This window comes from Engraulis encrasicolus, chromosome 2 (assembly GCF_034702125.1).
Source record: "Engraulis encrasicolus isolate BLACKSEA-1 chromosome 2, IST_EnEncr_1.0, whole genome shotgun sequence".
In the NCBI taxonomy this organism is placed as follows: domain Eukaryota; kingdom Metazoa; phylum Chordata; class Actinopteri; order Clupeiformes; family Engraulidae; genus Engraulis; species Engraulis encrasicolus.
This window is the reverse complement of record NC_085858.1, coordinates 40,297,627-40,311,885: the sequence shown is the minus strand read 5'-3', so window position 1 is coordinate 40,311,885 and position 14,259 is coordinate 40,297,627. Positions and strand designations below refer to the sequence as shown.

Genomic DNA, 14,259 nt, shown 5'->3' with positions numbered 1-14,259 from the left:
TAAAGTCAGGATATTGCATGCTCACATTTAAAACCAAACACAAACATGCTGAGACCCCCCCATAAGTGGTGGTGCATTTTTTTCTTCTTTATTTCTTAACAATATTACCGCTGCTACACTCCACTCGTTTGTCTGCGAGAGAGCCTCATTTAGTGAACCCAAAAGTGGGGATGCAAATGCATCACTGCATCCCCCTTTCCAGCACCTATGCATCATCCACCTGCTGAAAGGAAGTGAGGTCTGAATTCTGCAGCGTTATGTCGCCCTAAGAGCGGAGCCGAACTTGAACCGTTGGTGTGGAGGCAAACGGTTGGCTTTGATAAATGGATGTCTGCCTTGATAAATGGTTAGTAACGAGCTCATCCTCTAAACCAGAGGGGTATTCCCAAGAACATGGTTAAATGAAAGACATGGCTAAGTTAACCAACAGGAATTGATAAACCTGCTAATGGATACAGCCCACAGGTGTCATTTAGTTTAAAGAAATGAGGACTCTGGGCTCTCTAGTACATGATTTACTACTACCTCAAGGTTAATTTAACCTACTTAAAGTGTTTATGAAACGAAAACAAAGTAAAGGAATTTGACCATTTCCAGGACAGATTCTGAAAGTTCTAAGCCTTGTGAATAAAATGGGATATTGTCTGGGTGATATTTTGTCCTAAAAGTCATGTTAAAACGTTCCCAAAAAGTGTTTTTTTGGTGACATGCAAATTTTATGCAAATGATATGCGTGACATAGAAGGGGTGAGTTCACCTCATTCCACCTTGTTCAGATCAATGGCGGCTAGTACCAAAACAAAGCGCAGTGTCAAGCAGTGTGTTGCTGGAGGGCCGAACGGTGCCAGCTGCAAAAATGGCTACTTGACAGAAGGAATGTCTTTGCACAAGTTCCCTTCTGTGAAGAATGATGGAACTGTGGCCGACAAGGAGAAGGCTAAATCAAGCTAGGGCTCTGTGGATCCAATGCGTGGTTTTGAAGCAAGCTCGTGGTCACTGTTGTGCTCGGCACATTTCCACCCCTTGTGCTTCACCACAAATGTGGAGGTCGCGGGCATGGTTGGACTGAAGAGAATGCTATTGCCTCAAGCAGTTCCAACAATTGACATCGCCGGCGTGCAGACTGAAACTGCCCCTGTAACTGCTTGGGCACGAAGACAGGTGAGTGCACTGCTTTGCTTTAGGCTACTCGTTTTACCTTGTCCATCTGCTTTGTATGTTGTTTTCAGGAAAGGGTAATGCACATTACATGCCAAACCGATGCGAATGCTCTCGGAATATGCACTTTTTATTGATTGCCATTCAACTGGTCAATAAATTGGTTTTGGGAGGATATCCGCACATCAGCGTGGTGCTCTCAGTCGAGGACAGCCAACTCACAGATTGGGCTACTCAGGGCTTTTTCTGAACGGGGAAATAGGGGCGCTCCACCCTCATACCTCCGTGGGTGCACCCTCATACTTTTATTTTTATATATATATATATTTGAGCGCCCCTAATAAATTTCTCATTCATGGGGGGGAACACCCCCCTTCACCCCCTGTGACCTGCCATGATGCTCCCTCATGCCAAAAAATCCTAGAAAAAGTCCTGCTACTGCTTAGCGAATAAACAGAGATGCACATAGCGTAGGCCTACTTTGAAGCGTTGATTGTTTGTTTTTAGTATTGTGGTGCACGTGTGGCTGACGTTTGGACACACCTCATCCTCAGAGTCCGGCTGAGGGACACGCGACGCCTGTGACTTTGAGCACAAAAAATAATAATAATGATAAACGCTAAAAATATGCTGAGGACTCAGGCTATATAGGGCGTTTTTCCAACAGCCTAATACCTCCGTATTTTCTCTAGTTGATGATATTTTTGCATGTAGCCTACATGCACTGTGGGTCATGGCAAAGCGCCCTTAGCAACCGTAACCATAAACAAAACGAACTGTCAGGCTATGTCAACAATCGTCACTTCGCCTGTCAGACATGTCACTTTCTGCAGATGTATCAGTGCCTCTGAAATAGATTTGTGCTGCTGTTTTTTTTTCTCATGAGGTTGGATGTGTGGTTTTCCGACACGCTGATGTTTGTATCAGAATTTTGGTTCCTTTATATGATGTGGGTCCATCAAATGTGTGTTGTTTTCTCAGATCGCCATACTAGCAAACCAGGGACTCCCCTCTATGATGTCACAGCCCAGCTCATTAGTCACACCAAATTTCACAGAATTCACACTTTGAGTTGCCATTTTCACAAGTTCCTCCAGGATGATTGGGTTCAAAGTCTCATCGATGCTATCAGAAAAAACAAAGCTTTAATGGGAATGACCGTTTGTTTTCGTTTCATAAACACTTTAACTACTGAGCTAAGTTCTTGGAATGACTGCTGCCCAGGAGGTTCCTTCTCCTGATGTCACCGTGCGTGAAAATGAACATGTCCACATCACTTAATGTTTAAGGTGCACTGTAGGATGGTGGCCAGAGTATGAATTGCAACTATGCTGCTTTTTGAAACTGCTGCCTATTGCCAAATTGGATCTTTTCATCTATGTATTTACGAAATAATAAACTAATATTTACTAGTATGAGTGCAGCAATAGTATGTGTACGACTAGTATGTTGATTTCTGGGAATTCAAAATGGCGGACATGGAGCAGATCCACCTTTTTAATGTATGAAAAGTGGACATTTCTCCCAGTCACAGTGAATATTGTGGTGGTAAGCATTAGAGAAAAAGGTCAAATTTGTGAATGGGAAACATGAATTCTGGAAAGACACTGCCAAAAATGTATAGTGCACCTTTAAAAATATACACGCGCACCATGTTTTTATTCAAGAAACGGACTTTTCAGACAGTTCGCCACTTTTTCTTTCTTTTATTATTAAAGCTTGCAATTACAAGGAGAACTTGTGTTGCCTCAGAAGTGACCATTCTCCCATTTCAAGCAGACACATTGGCTGACAAACCGAGTGGATGTTCTAGGATGCAAGTTCTGTCACTTCCTGATAGTAGAGACCTACAGTTTTGTTTTGACCTCTTTCATTAGGAGGTTTGCAACTCACCCCGTGTTAACTTCTCAGAGCCCGTCACTAAACCGCTTACTACAAATTCTTCCACACCAAGTTCAATTAAGTTGGAGTAAGTGGCAATGGTAACCAACCAGTAACCCAGGGCGGCATTATTCCAGTGACACAAACCAGGGGTGCATTTCTTGAAAACGTAGTTGCAACTACCCAAGTTGCTAACTGCTAACAACTGCGCTTTCAAGAAATGCACCCCAGCTGTGAGTTCAGCCTTATAAAACCTGCATTTCTCAAAACATTTTCAGAGGCTAGAATCACCCATTTCCCAAATGTTTTTTGTTTGAGGTACATGTAATTGTTTGAGGTACATGTAAATATCTTGGAACATACACATTCAGTATCCATGTAATTTATACACTCCAGCGGATGGATATAAATAAATAACCAGACACAAAAAAACCTCTTGTGTTGTATATGAAGGCACAGGTGCACCCTGTTCAGTGATGTCCACCCTCCTAACTAACTCTGTAGTGTACATCACTCTCACTGACCACACTTCCGTGCTGCCCAGGGTGTTAACTGGCACCTGCTACTTTCTGGTCTCTTGTTTATAAAATGGCAAAGTGAAGTATAAAAAGATTTACCTGATCCTGTTTTCCTTTATATTTAACCAAACCTGTTACTGTATATATAGTAAGACTTTCAAGTTCATTTTGGAAGTTGGGTTGAAGCGTCGTAATATAACATGTATGTTCACAACACAGATAAATGGATATTTTTCAATGTTCATTGACTCAACTCCAGGCAGTTGACACACACCATTATATTGATCATTCTATGAAAAAGTTCAAAAACATCGAGATTCATGGTGAAGTTCGTTGAGGCTTGTACATGGACTGCTTTAAGTCAAGATACACATAACCACACAATGAACGATTTATAGGCCTTCTCCAGTTAACTGAAAACACGCATTTGTGTACTTCTAAGACCATTTCGACACCGTTTTGCTTTGGTAAGACTGAAATTTGAAAAGAGGGAGAAAGAAAAAACCCACTGCCCCAAAAGTAACATCAGAATAAAACCAAAATAAAACAAGAGAATGGAACTCATCCAAGATTTTTTTTTTTAAAAAGCAGCATGTGGTTTGACCAGATATGTGTCCCAACTCCTTATTCCCTCTTATACCGAAAAATAAACAGCAAAGCCACACAGTGGTTCCTAAGAGGCCTTTGATCTGACAGTTCCTGGGCAGCTGTGCCTAGTATAGCACTTATCTTGCCGGACAGTCAGCAACGACATGACGCTCCATCTTCATTAATGTCCAGTGACTAAGTCTGGATCAAAGTGTTTTTTTTGCAGAAGCAGCACCGTGGAAGATGGCAGTGGTTGTGATCAGCCAGGGCCAGGTGTTAGGCCACAGCCTGAGCAACATGAGGCTCAGGTGGGGGTGGTGGTGGGGTAGAGGCTTGCTCCTCCTGGATGCGCTCTGCTCTGCCGTTTCCATTCTCCTGACCCGCCTCAGTCTCCACAGCCTGAAGCTTCAGCGCTTTAGTCTTGAACTTTAGCCCATGACCTTAATAATGAGAGCCATGTTAAAATGCTTGTCATTTTCAATGCATTAATGAGCACACATCATTTAAACGAATAACAGTTACAATGTCAGACTGCCCTGTAACAGAGAGCAAAAGGATTTGTGTGGCTGCTCACCCTGGCTGACCTGACAGTAAGGCATTTAGTGAGGGATGACCAGAAGGGTGATTGGCTGGACAACTCACCTGGACAGTCTGCCACTGCCTTAAAGGCCGCCTTCTTACAGCAGCCCCGACACAAGTTGAACACACATTTATTTCCCTAAAAAGACAATACAAAAAGACGTGAATTTTGGATAGGTTCTTGCACGGCTTTTGTAGTACTGAGCCATGGACTCACATACATGTGCATAATTTAAGTATTAGGAAGGTTGCATTTAACTTCTTAAAATATTGTAGTGATTGGCCACTTAAGAGTATTTCATAAGCATAACCAGTGCAATACTAGTAGGAAAAATGTGTAGTGGATGCACAGCTAGGGCGAAGACAGAGTAAATACAAAGCAGATTACAACTCAACCCACTTGTCCCAAGTACTACTAAGTGGGGCAGCACTTTGAAGTCAATGTTTCTGTGTCTGTAGTACACATGAAAAAAATATATTACAGGATTAGAAATTTACCTTAGGATTTCCACACTGCTCACATTTGATGTACTTTGCTGTAAGGCAAAGCAAAGAGAAACAAAATATCAGTCAACAATCAGCATACCACAATGTGGTGCCCACCAAGGATGTTAATAAATACTATAGTGATGACTACAAGATTTTAGTCACAGTTAATGTTTTCCTTAATTTAAATATGAGAGTATTTTCTTAAAACCAATTAAGAAAAAATCTGTATAACCTAAGCAAATTATTATCAATCATAGTGTGATTTGAGAATGATGTCAAGACATTGGTAGAGGATTTTGAACAAACAAGTAGCCCCAAGGTAGCCCTCAGACCCAGAAAGGTTGCGGACCCCTGTACTATTCTATTATTCAATACATAGTTATTGTCATGTAAGTCAGTAGATCTGCTCACGTTTCTGCTCGGGACAGAAGTTCTTGTGGGGGTTGCGAGCCTTCTTCTTCTGCTTGTTTTTGGACAGGCCGTCACTGCTGCCATCTGTGTCCTCCAGGGCCCTTTTGGAAGCCTTGATCTCCGGATTCTTTGGCGTGTTCTCACTCCCGGGCTCCTTAGGCCTGCAAATACCCAAGAACATCCCAACTGAGATGGTGCTGCTGCTGCTACTGCTGCTGCACCCTCCCCAACACCACACTCTTTCACTGTCTAAAATGTGGAACGCATCTATATATAGTTTGGATTAAGAACCAATATGCCAATATAAAGAACCATTCTATCAAATGATATACGTGTACACAGTCATGTATACAAAGATTTCCAGAGTGCCAATAGGTAACTGTGAAACAACAATGCTAGTTTATGGCTCCCCCTGCATGTGTTGCTGTGGATAAATGAAGACAGACGCCAATGTCAATGACATGGGACCAGAGCAGCTGTAGCCTGCTGACTTACGGAGGCCGGACGTAAGGCTGGCAGATCCAGTGGTGAAGGGGCAGCCCGCCAGTGGGGCTCGAGTCTGCTGCTCCTTTAGCTATCTCCTCCTGTGGGGGAAGAGAAAACTATGAGTGAGTCCCGAGGACCGAAACAATGAGCGGTCGGTCCTCGGGACTCACATCACTATACAGGTTCTCCAGGCGATAATTGACATGGATAAGATATTTTAGGGATCCTAAAGGTACAAGTTCATAATTTGACTTCATCCTTTATGAGCACTACTAAGGCATTAGCCACACCCTCCTAGTAAGACAACACCTCCAGCGTTGCCTCTAGTCAGGCCAAGAGCAATGTAAATATTGTTTCTGACCTCCCGAAAAATCGGGAACTCCACCCAATTTGTCTGAAAACCAGTCAACCAGTAGCAAACCTAGGGAGACGGGTCAACCATGCCGTTTGGGAAACGTTAATTGTTGTGCTCTTGGTCAGACCAAGTCTCGAAGAGATTTGAAAGTCGGTGATAATCAGGCTACGAAGGCATACCTGGCAGCGCTCCTTGAGCTGACGGCTGACTTCTGCAAGACCCTCCAGGTTTTTCACTTTGGCCAAATCTTCCCTTAGATCCTGATGGATCTGTAGCCTGCACAGAAGACACGTGGGAAGAAAGCAAGACAGATGAGGAAACTGCTGCAGATAATATAGGGGTGGATTAGGGCACAGATATAGTATTAAACCCAAAGCAAATCGAGGCCTCTAATCACAAATACCCATAATCACATATCACATCAGACATACACAAAATCAGATACTGTATGACCACACTCACCGATCAATCCATACCACTACAATTACAGGACAAATGCATTTACAAATCAACACTGTAGTAAAAACGCCAGTTGGAAATTAAACATACATGATAGTGCATAAAACAGGCTGTAATGTTTTCAGGTTAAACTGAACAGATGGAGGCACTGTGGCGCAATGCCCTAAGCCCCCCCACATATGGGCTTGCATGCCCAGTCGCACCCAACCAAGTTAGAATCAGGCCTGGGTCATTTCCCAATCCTACCCCATCTCTCTCCACACTCCCTTCCTGTCGCTCTTCACGGTTTCCATCAGAAATAAAGGCCCAAAAATGAAAAATGAACAGGGATTTGTTGGGAGTGTCTTACGTGTGATGCCACATCTTGAAAAGGTGGGCCCGCACGAAGGACAAGGAGCAAGGAGTGTGTTTCTTCACCACCTCGAGGTACTCCTCCGCCATCTCCCAAACCGGAGGGCTGCGGCCCTCAAACAAGGCTGGGTTATGGAGATTCCCCTCTGTGAAAAGGATAGGAAAAGGAAACATTATTTGTGACCACCGCACCTAATAACATTATTACCTCCGCCAAGGAGGTAATGTTTTCGGTCGTTACTAGTGATGGGCAAATGAAGCTTTGTTGAAGCTCTGAACCATTTAGGCACATTGCTTCAAAAATTGGGTTAGTACTTGAAGCTTCAGTAACAGGGCCCTCTCCTGGTGAAAAGCCATGTTTGCAATTAAACAGGCTCAATTCGATAAGATGAGATGTTGTGCCCTCATCATCTGCGACATTATCCCCAATATTGGACTGAGCTCATACTTTTGCACACTAACTTCCCGACATTTGACATTTTAGGCTACTGATGAGGCAGTTGAGGTAGATGACATTACAAAGGCTACGATGCCACATTTATTTATTTATTCATTTATTATTAGGATTTTTTTTGGCGATCAGAATAAAGCGTTGCTGAACATTAATGTCTTCTCCTTGTTGTGCAGGGATTAAAGCAAAAAAAAGTAATCTGACTGAACTTTTTTACCGGTTAGGTACCCGATCGAGTATCACTCCGTAACCCTACGAAAACCAATGTAGCCAGGCTCTGCCCTCGTAACGAAACATACACTGGTTTTACACAAGGAATGGTGTCAGAGCTAGCGCTAGACATAGGCAGACAGGGCAGTCGCCTAGAGCAGAGGCCTATGTCTTGAGGGTGCCAGTAATACCAAAAACTGCCACAAAATCAGAACTTCAACCAACATAAAACTTTACACTTCACATTAACAATGAATATTCATTATACACTAAGTAGGTCTGTGTACACTCAATATGAATGTACCTGTAGGTACTAGATCAGATGTGCTCAATCAGATGTAGGCCTACAATGCTATGTTTACAGATGCCAATTTCTAAATACAAAAAAGGGAAAGGGGGCAGGCCTAGGCCACCAGATTGACTAGAACTGGCCGAGAATGGAGGAATGATGGATACTATATCAGACTGCAAACACTGAACTGCAATTTGGGGCATGTTTTGGTTATTTCCTCTTATTTCTACCCATTATTTATGAATTGTTCACAACATTATGCAGATTGGATTCACAATGAGTGTTGCTTCAAAATGGTAGCTGATCTCACAGAATTATTGACTTGGAATTGCAATGCGTTGATACAGTGATCCCTGTTCTGGTGAAAAGCACTGGTGCGCATTGCTTGCAGTTGTATTTCTGACATTTATAAAACAATGCACTGTCTGGTCATAGCAATCAGAGGGAGAAAACTAGTTGTTGGTTATAACTTATTTGTATGTTTTTCACCCTTTTTCACTATGCATCCTGTTACAAACAACTTGTTGACGTTTACAAAAAGGATGCGGTAGTCTGCCTCTGTGTTCTACCGTTTTGAAAACCTATGGCTACTTTTTTGCCTCTCGATGTGCGGTGCCAGGCACACGCTTACCATTGATATAAAAAAACCGTCCCCGCTTCCTACACGCACTCGTGTTCTCTCATACAAGTTGACACGACGCACGCAGACACGACAAATTCACAGTCAGGCGTCTATCGCTTAACAAAAGTAACACACTTTCCCACGCTTGTCGCGCAACTTTCCACTCGAATCAAGGCAAATCGCCCACCCATCAGCCCTGAGTGCGCAGTGCGCAAATAACTGAACTCAAACGAAGCGCATAGTCCTAGAAGATGGACACAGACGTTGAGCCACTCAAAAAGAAGCACACACAAAACTGTTGCTGCACACTATTGCAGTTAGCAAAACATAGCATCACACAATAGCCTACAACAAGCCTTGGAAGTGAAACAAACATCGAAACGGCATTTATCGACCATATGAGTCCACCCATCAGAACACTGCTTCCCAGACAGAACAAGACGTGGCATAAAATATTGGCTCTGCCTGGGATAGCAACAGTGACTTCTGTAAAATGCAACCCATTTTTAACTTATTTCTTGAATATATATCGGCAACAACAAAGTTAATCTGCTATGATTACAGATGAGACATTTAAGTATCCGTTGTCAGAAAGACAACTAGAGCTAGTTCTGAATAGCCCTTTTACGCAGCCAGTCAAACGCGCTAAACTTTGAGGATGAAACGCGTGGTATCCTAGCTTCCAAAGATAGCCGTCCCCTTGGGGCTATGAATAGTGTTAGTAAAAGCCACAATGCTTAAAAGGCAAACCCTTCATGAAAAAGACATCATGCGCAGTCGAAGTAAACTATTCTCTCTCTTTTTTTTTTAACAATCTGCCCCGGCAGGTGCAACGATAATGGAAACGTGTCCTACCTTCTTCCAGCTATGCATTCCATGCATATGCATTATTAGCCCATATTGGAATCTCAGTCCAACTCGTTTAACGATTGTCATTGCACTTTAAAGACATAGTATTACACTTATTTTCTTTTCTGCCATCAGCAACAATGTTGGCTATTTATTTTTTTTAGTCTCTCGCGCTGCGCCGCCACCGAATTGTTGAATGCTCGTCCTGTACTACTTCTTCTTCTTCTTTTTTTTGAAAAAACTATTGATGAGTGAATTGTAGGCCTATCACACCAGTGATGGAGTGTATAACTAAATCCGTACACCAACCACACCTCTCGTCACCTTCTCATGACCAGGAATGCTCTCGATTTGTGTTCAGTTGGAAAGTAAAAATTGTAAATTAATTGACATAAATTATACGGACGGAAATCCGTCCAAACGAAAATCCAGTTGACGGAAATCCGTCGTAGTGACGGAAAACTTTAATCCCTGTGTTGTGTTCATAACTTATGATGGCATTGTCTACTTGTGTATCAAGTGGGACTTATAGGCCTAATGACAGTCAATAAAAAAGGCCATCTATTCTCTTCACTGCAACCTGGCAGACGGCTCTGCAACAGGCCAAACACATTTGCACGCGCCTGCTGGTTCGTGTGGCAGCGCAAAACACTGCAGATGCTTTCGGAAAACTGAACCAGTTTACTGTTTCATACGTAATATATCACATGGTTTTTCCGTACTGAAGCAAACTTCGGAACAGTGGTTTAATGGTTTTCGCTGTTGATGGTTTGAAACACGTTCCGGCGCGCTTGTGCCAGACTGCCATCATTAGTTGTTACCTCCGCCAAGGAGATAATGTTTTCGGTCGTGTTGGTTTGTCTGCCTGTTTGTCTGTCCGTCTGTTTTTTTTGTTTCTTTGTCAGCAGCATAAATAAAAAAACTGATCAACGGATTTGGACGAAACTTTGTGGAGTTAATGGGGATAATGACCCAAGGAACAAGTTATGAAATTCTGGAGGTGATCCGGATCACTGACCGGAACCAGGACTTTTTAAAAGATTCTGACAGCAGGATAACTCAAAAACGAATCAACTGATATGGACGAAACTTTGTGGAGTTGTTAGTAATGAGTGTGATGAAGCGGTCCGCACACTGGGTATTAACTCCAAAAATACTTTATTTAATTTTAACATACGGCAACATACGGCAACCCGAGGGAAAATGGAAAAAGACTGTTGTTAGTAATGACCCAAGGAACAAGTGAGTCAATTCTGGTGGTGATCCGGGTCACGAACCGGAACCAGGACTTTTAAGATTCACCATTGCTGGCCTATATATCTAGACGCCCCTAGTGACCAGAAATTTAATTGTGGGGACTCCACAAAAAGAGGGCAGAAAGACTTAGGGTGTAACAGTCAAATGTTCTATCAAACAGCTTCCTTGGCGGAGGTCTGCGCTCTCTGAGCGCTTCTAGTTATACATTACACACTACACTTAGCTGATGCTTTCATCCAAAACGACTCAGTTATTTTACAGGGTATTAGTTACAGTCCCTCCTGGAGCAATGTGGGGTAAGGTGCCTTACTCAAGGGCACTGAAGCTATGGATGGAGGTGTGGGGAGCGGTAAAGGTGGGATTCAAACATGCAGCCCTCTGATTTTAAAACCTCCTCCCTAACCATTAGTATTAGGCCATCATGGGTCCCCACCAAATGCCGCCCTCCTGTCCTAAGCCTAATTTCCATGCTTGAGATATTGCACCCTCTCTATAGTTACCCCACTATGCTGTCGTTGTACAGCATAGCCCCTCTAAGACATCTCTGTCTTAGTTGAAGGTGGTTGCACCATAGCACACGACTACTTTGGGCAATGGTAATAGCATTCTGAGGCATAACTGTCTAGGCCAGTGGTGTCCGTCTGGGGGTCGGGACTTGGGCATTTTTTTGTCAATAAGGCCATTTTTCGTCCATTAATATTGTTCGATTTTCCATTAATAGTTTAGTTTGTCCGGTAATATTGCTAGAAATCCATTGTTAGGCTAAGACTATGATAGAGAGACTATCCAATCCATTGCTAGGCTATGGTGGGTGGGGGGTCCAAAAGTCCAAAAGGGGGTCCACACTGAAAAAGGTTCCCCACCACTGGTCTAGGCCAAAGGTGACAGCAGCTCCTACCTGCAGTCATGACTCCATGCACCCCCGTCTCCTCCATGCAGCGCTGCACATCACTCAAGTGCTGAATGTTTCCATTGGCAAACACTGGGATATTCACTGCCTCCCTGCCACAGTAAAGACATGCAACAAGCAGAGAGATGGAAACAAAGAAAAAGACAGACCATGAGCCAGAGGAGGTTCATATGTATATCAATCTCTCACAAGTGGGTTGTAGCATTTTTTGCCCATGACATGAAACTGCACCATCTCACCTCACAGCCTTGATGTGTACCCAGCTGGCAATGCCCGTCAGCGGACCTTTCTGATCTTTGGTTCGGCCATGAACAGTCAACAGCTGATAACATTACAACAGAACAAAGACATGTTAAGAGACAATGATTGCTCACTTCCTAGGTGAGCAATGAATGGCCAAAATATATTTTCAATGTGGCTACCTGGCAGCCGGCTTTCTCTAACATCTTGGCATACTGGACCGTCTTCTCAATCTCGGGAAATACCCGGATCTTGCAAGTTATGGGCACGGAAAGCTTCTCATTTGCCAATTTCACTGAGGGGGAAAAGACAATGTCGAGTTGAGTAATGAAGTCAATGACAGGTTATTAGCGGGTTATTGACATTCTAGAATAGAAACTAGCCAATCACAAGTTTTGAATTCCTTGAGTAGAACACAAGCACCTTGCATGTAACTTAAACGACCATAAAGAGTTTACTCTAATAACCTCTTTATTCCAATAACCTGATTATTGTGGTAATGTAAATGGGCTCATTGTCTTATCTGGTGTAACCACGTCATAGGGTCATGCTTACCCATCTTTTCAAGTAGCTCCCACTCATCCTGAAGAAAGACCCCGTAGTGACCTGTGCAAAAGAAAAGTACTACTTTGAAAAGGTGAAACCAACATACAAAATTGTTACACTACTCACAGTTCATTTCATCACGCCAGCGTGTTGGGGGTCTTTGACTGTCAGTGTTGACAAATGAGAAATACAATGAGAAATGTAGGCCATCCCTTGTAGGTTGACAAAGGCTAAGTTACTTTGTTTGAATACCTCTTTTAGCGATCATTTGAGGACAGCCCAGGTTAAGGTCAATGGCGTCGCAGTACTCTTGTGCCATCAGAGCAGCTTGGACGAATACCTCTGGGTCATTGGCACAAAACTGTAGAACGACAATGAAATGATCATCATTACACATGAGGGTAATTAGATGGCTGTATTTCATCAGGAGGGACACCAGAGTTCTACGGTTACCTGAGCAATGAGCGGTCGGTCCTCGGGACTCACATCACTATACAGGTTCTCCCGGCGATAATTGACATCTCGCACGAACACCTGTGCATGCAACATCGGTGTGTAGCAAAGCTCCGCTCCATGTCGCCGACTGAGAAGCCTCCATGCCAGTTCACTCTGGTCCACCATAGGTGCCACCACATACCGAGCTCCTTTCAGAGTCGTTTTCCAGAAATCAAAGCCTTTCAGCTTCGCCATTACACTCGTCGAGACAATTTCTCACCTCTAACTGTTAGTGTTGGCTTAATATATTCTTACCAACACAATTATCCAAGTCATAAAAATACTCAATGCAGATCAGGTAAGCGAGGGTTGCGTTCTCTCTCTGTCAGCACAAGCTGGTTCAGCCCTGACATGACAAAAGTCAAAGCGCACTCTTTACATCTGGCAATGTTCTGTAATGTATTTAGTATGTTGAGAATATACTATGAGACCGTCCAAACCAGATTAAATTATGTCAAAATCCACCGACTAGTGCACTTCAAAAGTGTGAATAGCAAGACGAGACAACTCACGCGAGCTTCTCCAGCGAATGTGTGGTGCAACAATTTTATGGTACCGTTCGGAATACAGATACTGAGTAACTTTGGTTCCACTATTCCAAAACAATCTAAGGGACTGTACGTTATTTACCGGGGGGGGAGGGCTGGTGCGCTGGAAGTCCGGTCCAAAAAAAAAATCATGGCCCTCCCCCACCACCTCAATTTTTTCCCCATGGCCCTCCCCCCACTTCAATTTTGTTTTCCCATGGCCCTCCCCCTACAGGTACAAAAATGTAAATGCTAAATATAATTTTTGGTGCTGTTGTGTGAGAAGACCTTGCGCCATTTAACCCCGACGCACGGCGCCCTCCAGCTCTGTTTCGCTATCCTTGTCGACTTAAACATTTGGTCATGTCAGTGCATGGCAATTGTCACAGAGAGATGTGCACGAACAGTGTAGCCTATTAACTGTTCTGTCCAATTTTGGACCAAGAGATTCGAGGCGGCTGCTCAACTGCGGAATCTCGAAGTGAACCCCCACCCTCTCTTCTCTCTCGCTCTGCCCGCATGATTGACAACCTAGAGTCTAGGTTGTCAATCATGCGGATCCTAGACTGCGTAAGCAAGCGGTCT

At 43.4% G+C, this 14,259-nt stretch overlaps 1 protein-coding gene across 1 annotated transcript; it reads right to left on the bottom strand.

Moving 5' to 3' along the window:
- Positions 1 to 3,820: 3,820 nt before the first annotated feature.
- dus1l (dihydrouridine synthase 1-like (S. cerevisiae)) lies at positions 3,821 to 13,677 on the bottom strand. Its single transcript, XM_063188646.1, has 13 exons — positions 13,106 to 13,677; positions 12,905 to 13,013; positions 12,662 to 12,712; positions 12,289 to 12,401; positions 12,106 to 12,188; positions 11,855 to 11,958; positions 7,274 to 7,421; positions 6,645 to 6,741; positions 6,120 to 6,208; positions 5,625 to 5,785; positions 5,223 to 5,260; positions 4,788 to 4,863; positions 3,821 to 4,585 (listed from the first exon to the last, which is right to left on the bottom strand). The coding sequence occupies exons 1-13, from the start codon at positions 13,340 to 13,342 to the stop codon at positions 4,422 to 4,424; spliced, it is 1,470 nt and encodes a 489-aa protein (XP_063044716.1). The 5' UTR covers positions 13,343 to 13,677; the 3' UTR covers positions 3,821 to 4,421.
- Between the last annotated feature and the right edge of the window lie 582 nt (positions 13,678 to 14,259).

Bases quoted from the DNA above. Each gene is read 5' to 3' on its own strand.
- dus1l (XM_063188646.1), bottom strand. From the start codon at position 13,342: ATGGCGAAGCTGAAAGGCTTTGATTTCTGGAAAACGACTCTGAAAGGA. The intron at 12,713-12,904 runs GTATTCAAACAA...TCTTTTGCACAG, and splicing joins TCAAATGATCGCTAAAAGAG to GTCACTACGGGGTCTTTCTT. The intron at 7,422-11,854 runs GTAGGAGCTGCT...TCCTTTTCACAG, and splicing joins GCATGGAGTCATGACTGCAG to AGGGGAATCTCCATAACCCA.